The sequence below is a fragment of the Myxocyprinus asiaticus genome, chromosome 39, assembly GCF_019703515.2.
Source record: "Myxocyprinus asiaticus isolate MX2 ecotype Aquarium Trade chromosome 39, UBuf_Myxa_2, whole genome shotgun sequence".
Lineage (NCBI taxonomy): Eukaryota > Metazoa > Chordata > Actinopteri > Cypriniformes > Catostomidae > Myxocyprinus > Myxocyprinus asiaticus.
Genome location: NC_059382.1, coordinates 430001 through 444570, shown reverse-complemented (window position 1 = coordinate 444570; position 14570 = coordinate 430001). Strand labels below are relative to the sequence as shown.

The following is a 14570-nucleotide window of genomic DNA, read 5'->3' as shown; positions in this document are numbered from 1 at the left end:
GTAACACTGAGCAAACGGCATAGATGGTTCAGAAAGACCAACAGTTTCAAACAAAAAAATAACTCCAGTTGTTACACGACAACGAATACACAAACATATGTAACCTGATTTTGTCTTAAAGTTTGCAAACCCTTAAATAAATAATAAATGTATTATTCAGCTATATAGCAACAGAGAAAGCATTAAAAGCATAAGATTACATGTTTACTGACAGTGCCACCTGGTGGCCAAGGTTGGTACCGCATGCATTTTTTTGAAGAGAGAAAACATTTTTTTTTGTTTTGTTTTTTGTTTTTTTGTTTTTTGAAGAGAGCAGATCATTTGTGATCTGATCAGTGTCTAAAGCTAATGACGTAACTTCGAGGGAGGCATCCCTGAGTCCGTTGTACACGCCCCAATCTCCTGACTCCACCCCCACGTCAAAACAGTGTTTCGTTTGAAAGGATGCGTCATCCGGAAGTCGCATTTGTCGGCCGCATACCTCATCGAGGCTGCCTCTCTCACTTTTTTTTCTTTCTTTTTTTTTTATCCATTGTCAATACCTTTTATGTATATGCACTTACATTTATACAATTGTTAACCTTTTTTGCATTCCCAATAAAAAAATTAAAAAAATGAGACAGCCTCGATGACGTATGCGGCCGACAAATGCGACTTCCGGAGGCCGCATCCTTCCAAGGAGACAGCCATAAAGTGAAACGCACAGAACAGTGAAGAGCAAAGGGAAAACGGTATCACGAGCTCACACTTGACGGAAACGCAGATTAAAAGGAGCGCTGCAAAAGAATTAGCAAAGGAAAAGATGTTTGGCAAAATCATTGCTGCTAAAAATCTGTTGCAGAGATAAAAAAAGGATCAAAGTTCTTAAGTTTCTTTTACAACAGTCATTGATTTTTGCAAATATTTATATCTTTATTTTTTGCTATATTTTATTTATATTTTGCAATCCTTTATTTTTGTTTGCAAAATTTTTTTTTCTCTCGATACTTTATTTGTCTTTTGTGATACTTTATTTTTTTTTTGCAAAACAAATTGTATTTTTTTGCTCAATACTTTCTTTTTCTTTTGCAAAAATGTATTTTCTTTTGCAATACTTTATATTTTTGCAAATATATGTGGCATGCATTTGATTCCATAAAACTTCCTTTAACGTAGGGCTCCTGGGGCGAGATTTACTGTAATTCACACAAATATTTCTGTCAAAACAGGGGATTTCAGCTGCGCCATTGCCCCTGTAGCCCCGCCCCTAGCCCCGCCCCTGATGGACACATGATATAAATACACGATTACCGGCGATGCAGAGATGTTCTCAGAGGACGCTTCAAACTAACAAGGTAAAGTCTTTGAACGGTATTTTATAAATACATTTTCAGATAGGTTAGGATGTATTTTGGACATTTGCATTCCACTAAGCCTATTCAAAGCTACTTTTTAGTCTGTTTGCTTTGTGCAGTCTGTATGGGTGTAGCCTAAATTCTCTGCTTTCAGATGCAGGAAGTGGTCGAGTCTGTTCTAGCCTACCATTACATTTATTATTAGAAAACAAAAGAATATTAGAAATTAGCCAGGAGTGCCAACATCATTGCCAACAACGGTATTCAATGAATGTATATGCTATATGAATGTATATGTATTTGGCAGATGTATTAGACCCAGTGGCAGCTCATCACAGATTTTTCCAGGGAGGCAAATATGTAAATCAGTATCGAAAGATCAACCAATAAAACATTGTGAGTGGGTCTAAATATGTTTTCTGCTGGTAATCATGCTCCTGTATCTCAAAATAGCCTTTATAAATACCAATGTGATTATGATCTTTCTGATCACCAATTCAACACTCATCAATACAGTAAACGAACAGAACAAATCATGCAGTGCCAGCGACAGACATTTCTAATGGGGCTTTTCCACTGTGGATAGTACCTGGTACCTGGTACTTTTTTCAGTACCACCTCGGTCGAGGTTCCAAGTGAGCCGAGCTGATACTAAATGTGACGTCAAAACCTTGCAGATCACTGATTGGTCAGAGAGAATCGTCACTACCAGCGTCACTGGATTTGCGACATGGGACATCAACCCGCTAGTTTTAAAGTTAGCAACAGCGACCGCAGTATCATTTGTTCACATGACTTTCGAATTGTAAAAAGAAATGGCTGTGCGCAGATCCACGCTGTGGTCAGTAAACGAGGTGCAGATGTTCCTCTCGTTAGCGACAAATGAAACGACTTGAAATGGAAAAAGTCTTTCAGGAAGTGTCTCAGCAGCTGTTGGCCGCACACGGCTTCCACCGGACCTACCAACAGTGTAGGGAAAAGTTAAAAAAACTTAAGTGACTACAGAACCATCAAGGACCACAACAGCTGGAGTGGTTCAAACAGAAGAAAGTGGAAGTGGTTCGACCAAATGGACACTATCTACAGCAATAGACCGGCGAGCAATGGGAGGGAGAGTGCCCTGGACTCTGCGTTGTTGGAGTCCACGATGGAGGATGGTACATTTTGTTACGTTAACTCTATATTCTGCTTGAAAGCTTCTCTTTATTTAGTTGACCAGCTGCTGGAAAGCTTGCTTCTAAAACAATCAGCTTTATGCAGCACAATGAGCTAGTAGCTAACAGCTAGCGGTCGGGTTAATGTTTGTGTCGCGTTTAAGATGATGTCACGGCAGTAGATCCACGATGAGGCGGCACTAAACTGCAGTGGAAAAGCAAGCTCAGAAAAGCGAGCAGAGTCGAACTGTAACGTGCAGTGGAAAAGTGCCATAAATGAATGGAGGACCCCGTTCCATGTACAGTAACATCTACTCACATAATACAGTAGCTGTGTGTAGAGGAACTGCATTCTCCACGGCTTCATTGAGTCCAATTTATATATGATCCTGTCGTTCAGTCTTTTACATGTTTTAAATCTTTCACTAATTTTTATTTAACACATTTGTAAAGTTTTTCTTCACTTGTAGTGTTAACCACAGGCAGGTTGATGATGATGATGATGATGATGATGATGATGAATTAGTGTGATACTGAAAGCTGATTGGCTATAATGTTTGTCTCTGAATGCGGAAAGAGGCACATTTGATTTTGCCTTCGTTTGACCTTCTTCGGAGTGTTTTTGAACCGAAGCAGATGATGTTTCTCATTTGAATATCCATTTTGATTGGTCAGTTTACTAATGAGAGGAGGCAGTATGCCGTTTGCCTCCTAGCATTCATGCCCATTCATACACGAAAAAAAACATATTTTACCATTAACAGCATCTGAAGTATGTACATTAGTATGTAAATTGATAAAAATCATATGTTAATTTGATCACTTTTGTTGTTGCGTTCATTTTGAATACATTTTTGAGAAGGCTCAGCCTCTCTTGCCTCCACAATTAAAATCTAAACGTCTTTGTGTTCTTTTTTTGGATTTTTCCCCTTTTTCTCCCAATTTGGAATGCCCAATTCCCACTGCACTTTTAAGTCCTTGTGGTGGCGTAGTGACTCGCCTCAGTCCATGTGGCGGAGGACGAATCCCAGTTGCCTCCGCGTCTGAGACCATCAACCCACGCATCTTATCACGTGGCTTGTTGAGTGCGTTGCCACGGAGACATAGCGTGTGTGGAGGCTTCACACCATCCACCGCAGCATCCACGCTCAACTCTCCAAGCGCCCCACCGAGAGCGAGAACCACAAAATAGCGACCACGAGGAGTTTATCCCATGTGACTCTATCCTCCCTAGCAACCGGGCCAATTTGGTTGCTTAGGAGACCTGGCTGGAGTCACTCAGCACACGTCTTCTTTGTGTTCTTAACCTGTTCAGCTCTTAGGGGTTTTTTTTGGAATTCCGCCTGAAACTGACATACCCAAATCTGAAGGCTCCTCTTACCCACATACAGTGAAGTAAATGTACAATTTTGGTCTCATTTTAAAGGAAACCTAATTATTGTATAATTAATAATTATCAATAATTGTTATTGTATGTGTTCAAACTACTGTAATAAACCCAAAACAATAGGTTTTTTTTTTCTTTGAATTATGTCTTTGAAAGTGCATAATTCTGGCCCTGTATGCTCTTTTTATATATAGCAGGTTTTGTTTGATTCCACTAGATGGCAGCAAACATTGAAAAAAATAGTTTTTTCTCTATCATTCACTATTCAAAAGGTATTACTATGAAACCGAAGGGAGGCAAAGTGGCCATTTAGTGTCTCCAAGGTCCCAGGTTGCAAAAACGAGCTATTACAAAGAATATTACACCAAAAATCCTACTTTTACTATTTGATATACATGACAACAACACTTACAAGGATTCCCAAACAGGTTTTCTTATCATCTTTTCAAAGACACACAAAATATTAACGGGATAGATGAAAATGAGACCTGAGACATGAACATACTGAAGATGTTTTTATTTATTTATAATATCATAACAAATGTATAAACCTGTCTTTTGCTGCAGGTTTTGCTTTTTTGGAGCTATATTGAGATAAATAATAAACTATAAAAATAAAGTGCATGTGTGCGTCTGCAAGTGCTTCGGCAATATGAAGTGTGTCTCACGTGAGCGCACGATACAGGCCTCGTGTTGACGCCCAACTGTGCACAGACTGTGATGATGATGATGATTATCTCAGGCTCTGATTGGTCGGGAGGGAAAGACATGTCTTTGGACAGCTTAGATCATCAGCTTTCCAATGATATGTGTCTCATCATTATCCGTGGACGATACCATATTTGGCCGATTTTATGAAAATAACTTATGTTCTGCACTACGGTGTTTACAAATATAAAAGATGTTTGCGATTCATTCGGCGATTATTTGATCTGTTGTTTTATTCCAACAAAAACTAAATATACATAATCTGGAGAATGAGAGCTTTTGCTTGCTATATGGATTATCAATGTTCATCAAATCTGAGCGATATGAAAAATATTCATAGTCCTACTTGATTTTTATCTGTATATTTGCTGCGGAAGTTGGAATTTAAACATTCAAATCCTGCGCAATAAATAAAAAATGGCTTTGTGTGAAAAGTAGAGGGTCTAAGCTTTGTAATGATACCACATATGACTGTTAATGTTCCATCAGGACATATAAATATTGAAGGATGATCGTGATTATATAATTTTCAACCCGGGGGCGTGTTTAAGAGCTGAAGTGGTTAAGCACCCGTGTAGAACAGCATCTCTCACGTGACACCTATTGTGTATTTTATTACAGAACAAGAACACTTACACACAAAATATACATACAGAGGATCACAATGTACTCACTGTTACAATCATAGTAGCATCAAAGAGTAAAAACAGAAAGAGAGAAAGAAAAAACTACAAATAATAATAAACCAAATAAAGCCAGGGGATAACTTGAAACCTTTTCTCTTGTTAATTCATTTTAAGTATTCTATACTTTTGTTTTGCCTTTTTATTTCTTGCATCTTTTAGAGTCTCAATATAATGCATCGGTTCAGTTTTAAATGGTATGATGTTAGGTTTATTGTTTGCCCATTTTTGTTCGTGTATATGGTATTTTCCATATATAATTAACAGATTAATCACCACATTTTGTTCCAAACTCTTATTCTTATACAAGAAAAATATATCTTTACCAGTTAGCCGAATCTTTAATTTTGTGTGTTTAAGTATTAAATATTCAATATCAATCCAACAAAATTGGGTAAACACACATTCAAAGAATAAATGTTTTATGGATTCTTCCTCTAAGTTACAAAAGACACATGTGGTCTCCATGTCTCTAAAAAAATCTTGAGACTACTTTTTATCACAGGGTAAATGAAATGAATAACTTTATATGTGACTTCTTTAACTTTATTGGTGAGACAGTATTTACTAGGTAACTTCTAGACCTTTCTCCATTCAGTGTGATTATACAATGAATTCCAATATGGTTTGCATGTAGGTAATGATGTATTTCTGCATATTGTTTTTATAAAGAAGTTAAGTTTTATCTAAAATCTCCACACCATTAATACTTATCTGAGTATTATATACAGAGATACACTCAGAGGATCACCTGATAAGAGTTGAATAAGGCCGCCAGGAATGGCATCAAAAAACCATTCCAAACTCTTTAGCAGTCACCGGAATCTTATAGTAATTGAGAAATTCACAATAATTAAAAAGTTGTCCATTACTCTTAAATAACTGTCTCACCAATACAATACCGTTATCATACCAGTTTCTAAAAAATAAAGATTTGTTTTTAAACTCAATATTCTTGTTATTCCAAATTACAGATTTGTGTGGAGAGTAGTGATGTTTATAAATGTGCATCCATAATAAAAAAGCCTGTGTATGAAAACGAGAGCTTTATTGGAACCTTGTTTACATCAAAATTACATCTAAAACAAAATTCCAAACCTCCCAACTTTCCAAAAATCAGGTCAGGGATGATGTTCCATATTTTGTCTTTAGAGCACAAATAATTCTTTATCCATTTATTCTTAAATATGCAATTTAGCAGTATTAAAATCAAGTACATTCAGACCACCTTCTTCAATGGGATTGCATAGAATCCTCTTTTTTTTAAATAGTGTTAAAGAATTCTCCAAAACCAAAAAAATGTAAGGTCTCCAACATTAAATTATGATCAATGGTATCAAATGCTTCAAAATAAATCAAATAAAACCATTATCTGTAATAAAATTGTTGTAATCGATTAAATCCAAAATGAGCCTTATATTATTACAAATGTGTCGACCTTTCATAAATCCCGATTGACCTACTTCAATTGGATTGCATAGAATCGTCTTTTTTAAATAGTGCGGTCTGTTCTTCCAGATGAAATTAAACAAAACAGTATCATGTACTTTTATGACTGATTGTGGAACATCTAATGCAAGAGCTGTATACACTAAGCATGATAACCCTTCAGTTTTAGATAATATTCTACCTTTCAATGATAGATCTCTCATTAACCATGAATATAATTTGTTTAATTTTCCCAATAATTGGTGTAAAATGTAAATTATTTCTCTCCTTTTTGATCTTTTCAGATCTTGATACCTGAATAATCTACCACCTCCTTCACTGGTGTACCATGTATTTTATTAAGGTTACAAGTTCTCAAAGGAAACAAAACATATTTTTTAATGTTTAAAAACAGATACAGATGAGAAAGCATTAAGACAATCAATAGTTCTTTTTATTTCAGTTTCATTTAGCAAAAAAAGGGTAGTATCGTCCACTAATTGGGAGCATTTTGTTTACCACAAAATGTATCTCTTTTAGTGGCAGTGGTGGCTCAGTGGTTAAGGCTCTGGGTTACTGATCAGAAGCTCAGGGGTTCAAGCCCCAGCACCACCAAGACGCCACTGTTGGGCCCCTGAGCAAGGCCCTTGACCCTATCTGCTCCAGGGGTACTGTATCATGGCTGACCCTGCACTCTGACCCCAGCTTAGCTGGGATATGTGAAAAAAAAAAAAAAGAATTTCTCTGTATAATGTGTGATAAATAAATATAATTATTAAATTATTTTAATATGTATGGCCATAGTTTGTGTTACAAGTGAAAAAAGTAAGGGTGAGATTGGGCAGCCCTGTCGTATGCCTCTACTAATTTTAAACCTTGATGTTGTTCCATATGGCAACTTAATTGAGCTGTTACTGTTATTATATAATGTTCGAATAGCTCATTTAAAGAATTCTCCAAAACCAAAAAAATGTAAGGTCTCCAACATGAAATTATGATCAATAGTATCAAATGCTTTAAAAAAATCAATAAATAAAATAAGACTATTATCCGTAGTAAAATTGTTGTAATCAATTAAATCCAAAATGAGACTTATATTATTACAAATGTGTCGACCTTTCATAAATCCCGATTGACATTCATCAATTATGGGATCAAGACAATCCTTTAGTCTTTCAGCAAATATACGTGCGAAAATGTTTGCATCATTATTAATCAATGTAATCGGGCGCCAATTTTCTAAAAGTAATACATTTTTATTGGGCTTTGGTAATAAAGTTATCAAAGCATGTCTCAGTGATCTTGGTAAATAACTGTATTGTATAGCTTCTCTAAATACTGCTAACAAAAAAGGTGACAATTCGTTTTGAAAATATTTATACAATTCACTAATTAAACCATCATTCCCTGGTGACTTATTGTCTTTAAGTTTAATACAATAGAGTACTTCATTTAAAGATATCTCTTGGTCACATATGTTCATATTAGACTCACTTATCTTTTTAGCATCCTCTTTAATAGAATCTAAGAATGACTCAATTTGTCGTCATAAGAATAAAATTTCTCATCAAATTTGGCCACATATCTTGATATTTCCATAATATTTTCTGTTAACTGTCCATTAATATTCAGTTTGACCACTGATGTGAGTTCTACATTTTTCTCCATGTTAAAAAACCTAACCATTTCTTCCTTGATCTAATAAAGGCACCCTTTGCTTTATATTCATATATTTGATCTAAATCTAATTGTAATAATTCATTTTTCCCTTCTTGATCTCTCTGGAAATTGCAGTTTAGATTTATAATTTCACATAATTTGTTCTTATGTTTTGCTATTTCTTTTCCTCTCCTTATGTCTAAAGCTCAGATTTTTTCATTAATTCCCAATTTAAACGAAAATATTTGTTGACTTTGCCTCGTTCCAACAATCTATAATAATATTTTTAACATGATCTCTGAACTGCTCATCTGTCAATATGTTTTGGTTCATTTTCCAGTATGTAATTGTTTTTACATCATTATATTTTGTTGTATGTAGTGAGAAAAATGTGTGATCTGTAAGAACAGAAGGATCTATAGAGACCTCTTTAACATAATTCACGAAATACCTTGAAATTAACCAATAATATATACGTGACTGCTGAGTGAGGTTCCTTTACACCATGTAAACTGAATTTTATCTGGATACTTATGTCTCCATATATCAATTAAAAACAAAAGTAGAACATAAATTATTCAGTTCTAGAAGAACAGATCTGACATTTGGACGAGGAGGAAAACAGTCCTTTTCCGAATCCCATATTGTATTAAAATCTCCTCCAATTACTAATTTTGCATTGCTAAACTTTTTCTACTATTGTTTGAATCTGGTCTTCGGAATTTAAAATAAAGCTTTATTTTGTGTGGTAAAGTTTGTTGCGTAGACATTACCCAAAATAAAAATGTCAGCATTCTTTTCTGTTCCCAATTTCACCCATCGACCTGAGTCATGCAGTTTAGTTTGAATCATTTTCCCCTTAAATGTACCTTTAAGACTGCAACACCGGCTGATCGATTATTCCCATATGACATCCGTAAATCATCCCCCCATTGACTCTTCCAAAAAATTATAATCTGACGAAGCATGTGTTTCTTGAATATAATAAGTCACATTTAAATTTCCTGCAAAATAAAAATACTGCTTTCCTTGTCAGCAAATCACGGATTCCCCTGACATTTATAGAACAAACTGACAAAGATACCAATGTGCTGTATTAACAATACCTTATCAAAAGTGAAACAAAACATGTTCCCATCACCTCAATAATGTAACTACAACCCAGATTGACCTTAATAATACTTAAGGTTTTTAAAAACTCTGATGTACAACATATGAACATTTTGGATATATTTCAATAACAGATAAATGGAACATTTCAGTCCTCAACGTAGTCCATTCCCAAGTAATGACTGTACTTTTAAAGACACTAAAATTGTGACCATATGCATTTCTAAATTCAAGATACTGTGTATGCACACAATCATATTCAGTCGTTAGGCATATATCTCTTTTCCATCAACGAAGGCTCGTACGCCGACGAAGTTAGTCTTCTTTCCTACCTGCCGAGCAGCCTCCACTTTTGGCCACAGTTGTTTACGTACGGCTTTGTCCATAGTTGTTAAATCCTCTCCAAATCGTATCTCCTTTGTCTTCAGATGGGTACTCGTTTTCGCAGCTTTCCAAAGCATGTCACGTGAGGATCTGGACACAAACTGGATGATGACGGTTCTCGCTTTCACAGCATTTCCTTCAAGTTTTCTTCCAAGCCGGTGTACGATGTCTACATCTTGTAGAAGTTTGCTGGTAAATTCTGGAAGAACTGCGCAACAAATATCCACCACTCGTGCCTTTATGTCTTCGCCTGCCTGTTCCACCAGTCCATACATTCTCAGATTCCATCTTCTTTTGTAATGTTCTTCCTCGTTGAGCCTGGCTTCAATCTCCGCCATTTTCTTATCATGTGCACCGCTGACCTCATGATTTATCTTCATCTCCTTCTTTACATTTTTCATGTCTTCTTTGATGTCTTTTACTTCATTGAAGAGGAATTCTGTCGTTTTCTTAAGAGCTTCAATGCTCACCGTATTTGCCCTTAAGAGTTCCTCTAATCCGTTGACTCTCATGCATCGTACGATGTTTTCTTGAATTTCAGACAAGGAAGGTTCATGTTTACCTTTCTTCGGATCAGGAGTGCTGGGGGTCGAATCAGGTAATGGAGAAAGTGAAGTGTTATGCACCAAATATGAGTGCAATGCTTGAATGTCAGTGCTGCAAATGTGTACTTCATCTTCTTTGCTTTTTCATCTTTGTTAGGCTTTTTTTCTTTGGCTTTTCTTTCCCTTTCTTTCCATTTTTCCACCATGGAAGATCACTGGGTTACACATCAGCTAGTTGCAAAGTTGAAGGACATAGTTACAATTTGATGATCTGATGATCAGTTATAAGACCTTACATTTAGATGTCCATGATTGGCCAATTTATTAAACAAAAAGAACGATTTAAGGTGAAGGAACAAACATTTATCCTCAGGGGGTCTGGGCAGCTCAGTGGTAAAGACGCTGGCTACCACCCCTGGAGTTCGCTAGTTCAAATCCAGGGCGTGCTGAGTGACTCCAGACAGGTCTCCTAAGCAACCAAATTGGCCCGGTTGCTAGGGAGGTTAGAGTCACATGAGGTAACCTCCTTGTGGTCGCTATAATGTGGTTCTCGCTCTCGGTGGGGCGTGTGGTGAGTTGTGCGTGGATGCTGCGGAGAATAGCGTGAAGCCTCCACACGCGCTACGTCTCCACGGTAACGCACTCAACAAGCCACGTGATAAGATGCACGGATTGGTGGTCTCAGATGCAGAGGCAACTGAGATTCGTCCTCCGCCACCCAGATTGAGGCGAGTCACTACGCCACCATGAGGACTTAAGAGCACATTGGGAATTGGGCATTCCAAATTATTGAAAAAAACAAAACAATATGCTATTATTTCATGTATTTATTTTAGGTTTTCTCAAGGTCTTGTAAGTTGATACGTTTACATGAACATCACCTATTTTTGGGCCAGTGGGACGGTTGTCACAGTGACTGTCACAGCCCATACTGGCATGAGGATGCCATCCCAGATGTGTTTGACTTCATTTGTGTTCTGCAGAAGAAAGAAAGATTTTTAGAAGAATATTTCAGCTCTCTAGGTCCTTATAATGCAAGTGAATGGTGACCAGAACTTTTAAGCTCCAAAAAGCACATAAAGACAGCATAAAAGTAATCCATAAGACTCCAGTGGTTTAATCCATGTCTTCAGAAGTGATATGATAGGTGTGGGTGAGAAACAGATCAATATTTAAGTCCTTTTTTATTCTGCCCAGTAGGTGGCTATACGCACGAAGAGTGAAAATTGCTAATAATCCTTAGAAAGACAGCTGGGGTTTTCGTTTTTTGTGTCATTAGCTGTGCCATGAAATAAAGTGTTTCTATAAGAATGTGCTTGACCAGACACTACATTGCCTCAAAGTATGAAATGGTTTTTCCTGTCTGTTACGAATGCATAGGGTTGTAGTCCTATGCCTTTCACTGACTACAGACTACAAATTCAACTCCGAATAAACACTCTATACACTTCAGTAAGCAGCCAAAAACATAATTTGTTATCACTTGTTGAACTACACTATATGTTTCAGTAAAACACACACATGTACATAAATTACTCTGCTCACTTGGAGAAATATCTTCCTTTTTTCTGACACAGGTGCTGTGTGCATACTGACTAGAAGTCCACCTGACTGACACCATGAAGCAGGAACTGTCTATGGTGCACCCTGTATTGGGTTTGGTCGTGGTTGGAGTGTGGTTAGGGGTCCAAATCTACTCTCGCTATGGGACGCGTGAGACGAACAGTATGTTATTAACATTTAATTCTTATTTAATCATGACAAACTATACATCATAAGAAAGGTCTAATACTTTAAGCTTTGATATTTATGTTTCACAATATAAATGTTACTGCCAGAGTAATTACTTAATTTATGTCAGCATATCAAAGCGAGAGTTATGTAAATGAATCTATTATAAAAACACACATACCTATTCAGTGATGTAAACCCTAACAGTGGACAACATCTAACACAACATTTAGTCCAAAAGTGTTCACATTTACAGAAATATTTATATATATATTCTCATATTTACTTCATAAAGAATAATTATGTTCATTTTCCACTTAATTATGCAGTATGATCCACTGACACGCTGTAATTCTTTGATAAGGTGCACAAGTTCATTTCTCATTCCAAATATGGTCAAGATAAAAGGAAAGTTTTGACATCATGCCAACCTCAGTGCCCACATGACAGGGGCGTCCCCATACCATACCATAGTAGGTATCAAGCATAAAACAAATCAGTTGACTGCTGAGACTTATTGTAAGTAAATAGACAATTACAAAAATTGCTAAAAAACTTCTGTGCACTACACAGATGCCTTTAACGGTCGTGCATTGTGCACTGTCACCACGGCTGCGTCCGAAACCAAAGTGCAACAGTTAATGATGGGCAAGGAGGAGGCAGGAACTGGCAGAACAGTCTACATAAAGTTTAATGAGAAACTCAACTTAAATCAAAACATAAACCCACAGACAGCGGCCGCATGTGGCTCTCTCTCTCTCTCTCTCCTGAACTGGCTTCCCTTTATCTCTCTCTCCCGCTGATTAGTTTCTCAGCGCCGGCCGTGTCACGCCCTCCTCCTCTTCACACAAAGGTAGCTGTCTTGTTGCCTCGCTGGCCAATCAGTCAGACTCAACAGACAGAGTTTGCGTACGAAAGCACCTCCAGAAACTGGTTTTAGACCGGCTACTGAGGCAGCATAATATCACATCGTTGCTAGGATACCAGCAGCTGATTAATGCCATCTGGTGTCCACTAAAGGTAATGCATCTGCTTCATCCAAACGATTGATTGAATAATCTAGAACAAAAACAAGAGAGTTTTGGCTATAACCAAGTGTATATAACTACAATACTACTTTCTCGACTGAAATGTAACCAACATTTGGAAAAAGTGAATACAGATTTACATTTATACACATTGGCTATCAATTGCCTCTTTGGCCGCCATTTTATTTTTATCTTCAGCTCAACCGCTGTGGAGCCACGTGCACAGGATTGTGGGATTTCATAGGCAGTGTAGGATACATCTATGCTGCCTTGAAAAAATCAGATGAAGGTATCTCAGTATACAAATGTGACAAACATTGGATTCCTGGTTTCAGACACGGCCCATGTCAACAACCGCGTCTCCCGCTGAAAGTGTTTAAACGGGATTGCTCCTCCCGCAAATATGGAAAGGGGAAAACAGACCCCATGGACACGAGCTGGGCCCCATGGGAGTTGTAGGCCCCTGGGCTTCAGCCCGTATAAGCCCGTGTGTTAATGCGCACCTGGGGACACTTACCTGTATGACTCAATCACCTGTGACATGTTAATGAGCTTGCACATAGAAGCGCAACTGTTATTAATCAACAGCATCGCTGTATAAATGACACTATCGTTCATTTTCCTTGAAGATATTCTAAAGTACAGTGTTTATTATAACAGATAAATGACAAAGAAATACAAATATAAAGGAGTGTATTTTAAACCTTCTTTCAGAAACTCAAATATTTAAAAGTTTGTTTCACTTTCGTGATAATTATGAATGGAAGACATTACAAACAACATCTCTTTTAAAGAGAAAATAAGGTTTGGACTTCATAGTTTTATACTTGTGCTCGTCATATAATGATTTGAGAGACTTCAGAAGACTTGAAAATGTTTCCGTTGAGGGAATATAGTGAGCAACGATGCTTCCTGGTTTTTACGGTGCATTGTGGGACTTTTAGGGGTGAAAGTTTCAGTGCACTGGAATGATTTTTCCGATTGAGTCAGCCCTTAAAACGGCCGACTCCTTGATCAGTGCCCTGACTAATGAACTAGGGAACTGATTGAGACGCACCTGTCTTAGAAAATGATTCATCCTCAAATTTGAAATGCAACATTATCAGACTTGTGGCTTAGCTCCATTATGTTTCTATGCATCAACAAGGTCAGTGTCATAATATTTCATATCAATATTTATGAAAAAAATTGCTGATCTCTCTACAATAAATTAGACCTTTTCTAACAATTTTGTTTTTTTTAATAACAAACTTCAAAGTGTCTCCTTTCAAAAGAGACCACAATTATGCCTGTAATACAATGTGGGGATGAACTACAACCATTGAATTTTGAGTATGTCCTTTTAGACTTGTGCTCTGAAACTGGTTAACTCTCTCTCTCTCTCTCTCTCTCTCTCTCTCTCTCTCAAACACATAGTGA

General features: G+C 37.0%; 1 protein-coding gene across 2 annotated transcripts in view; it reads left to right on the top strand.

The window, feature by feature from the left end:
* The first annotated feature begins 695 nt into the window (after window positions 1–695).
* The window catches only part of LOC127430352 (uncharacterized), a 21182-nt gene continuing 7307 nt past the window's right edge, over window positions 696–14570 (top strand). Inside the window, exons 1-2 of one of the 2 annotated variants that reach the window (XM_051680098.1) lie at window positions 696–1334; window positions 11970–12117. In XM_051680098.1, the coding sequence (XP_051536058.1) occupies window positions 12012–12117 (106 nt within the window). In that variant the 5' untranslated portion in view covers window positions 696–1334; window positions 11970–12011. Of the gene's footprint in view, window positions 1335–11766; window positions 11845–11969; window positions 12118–14570 lie in introns of those variants that run through there. The other variant, XM_051680100.1, reaches the window with a different exon arrangement.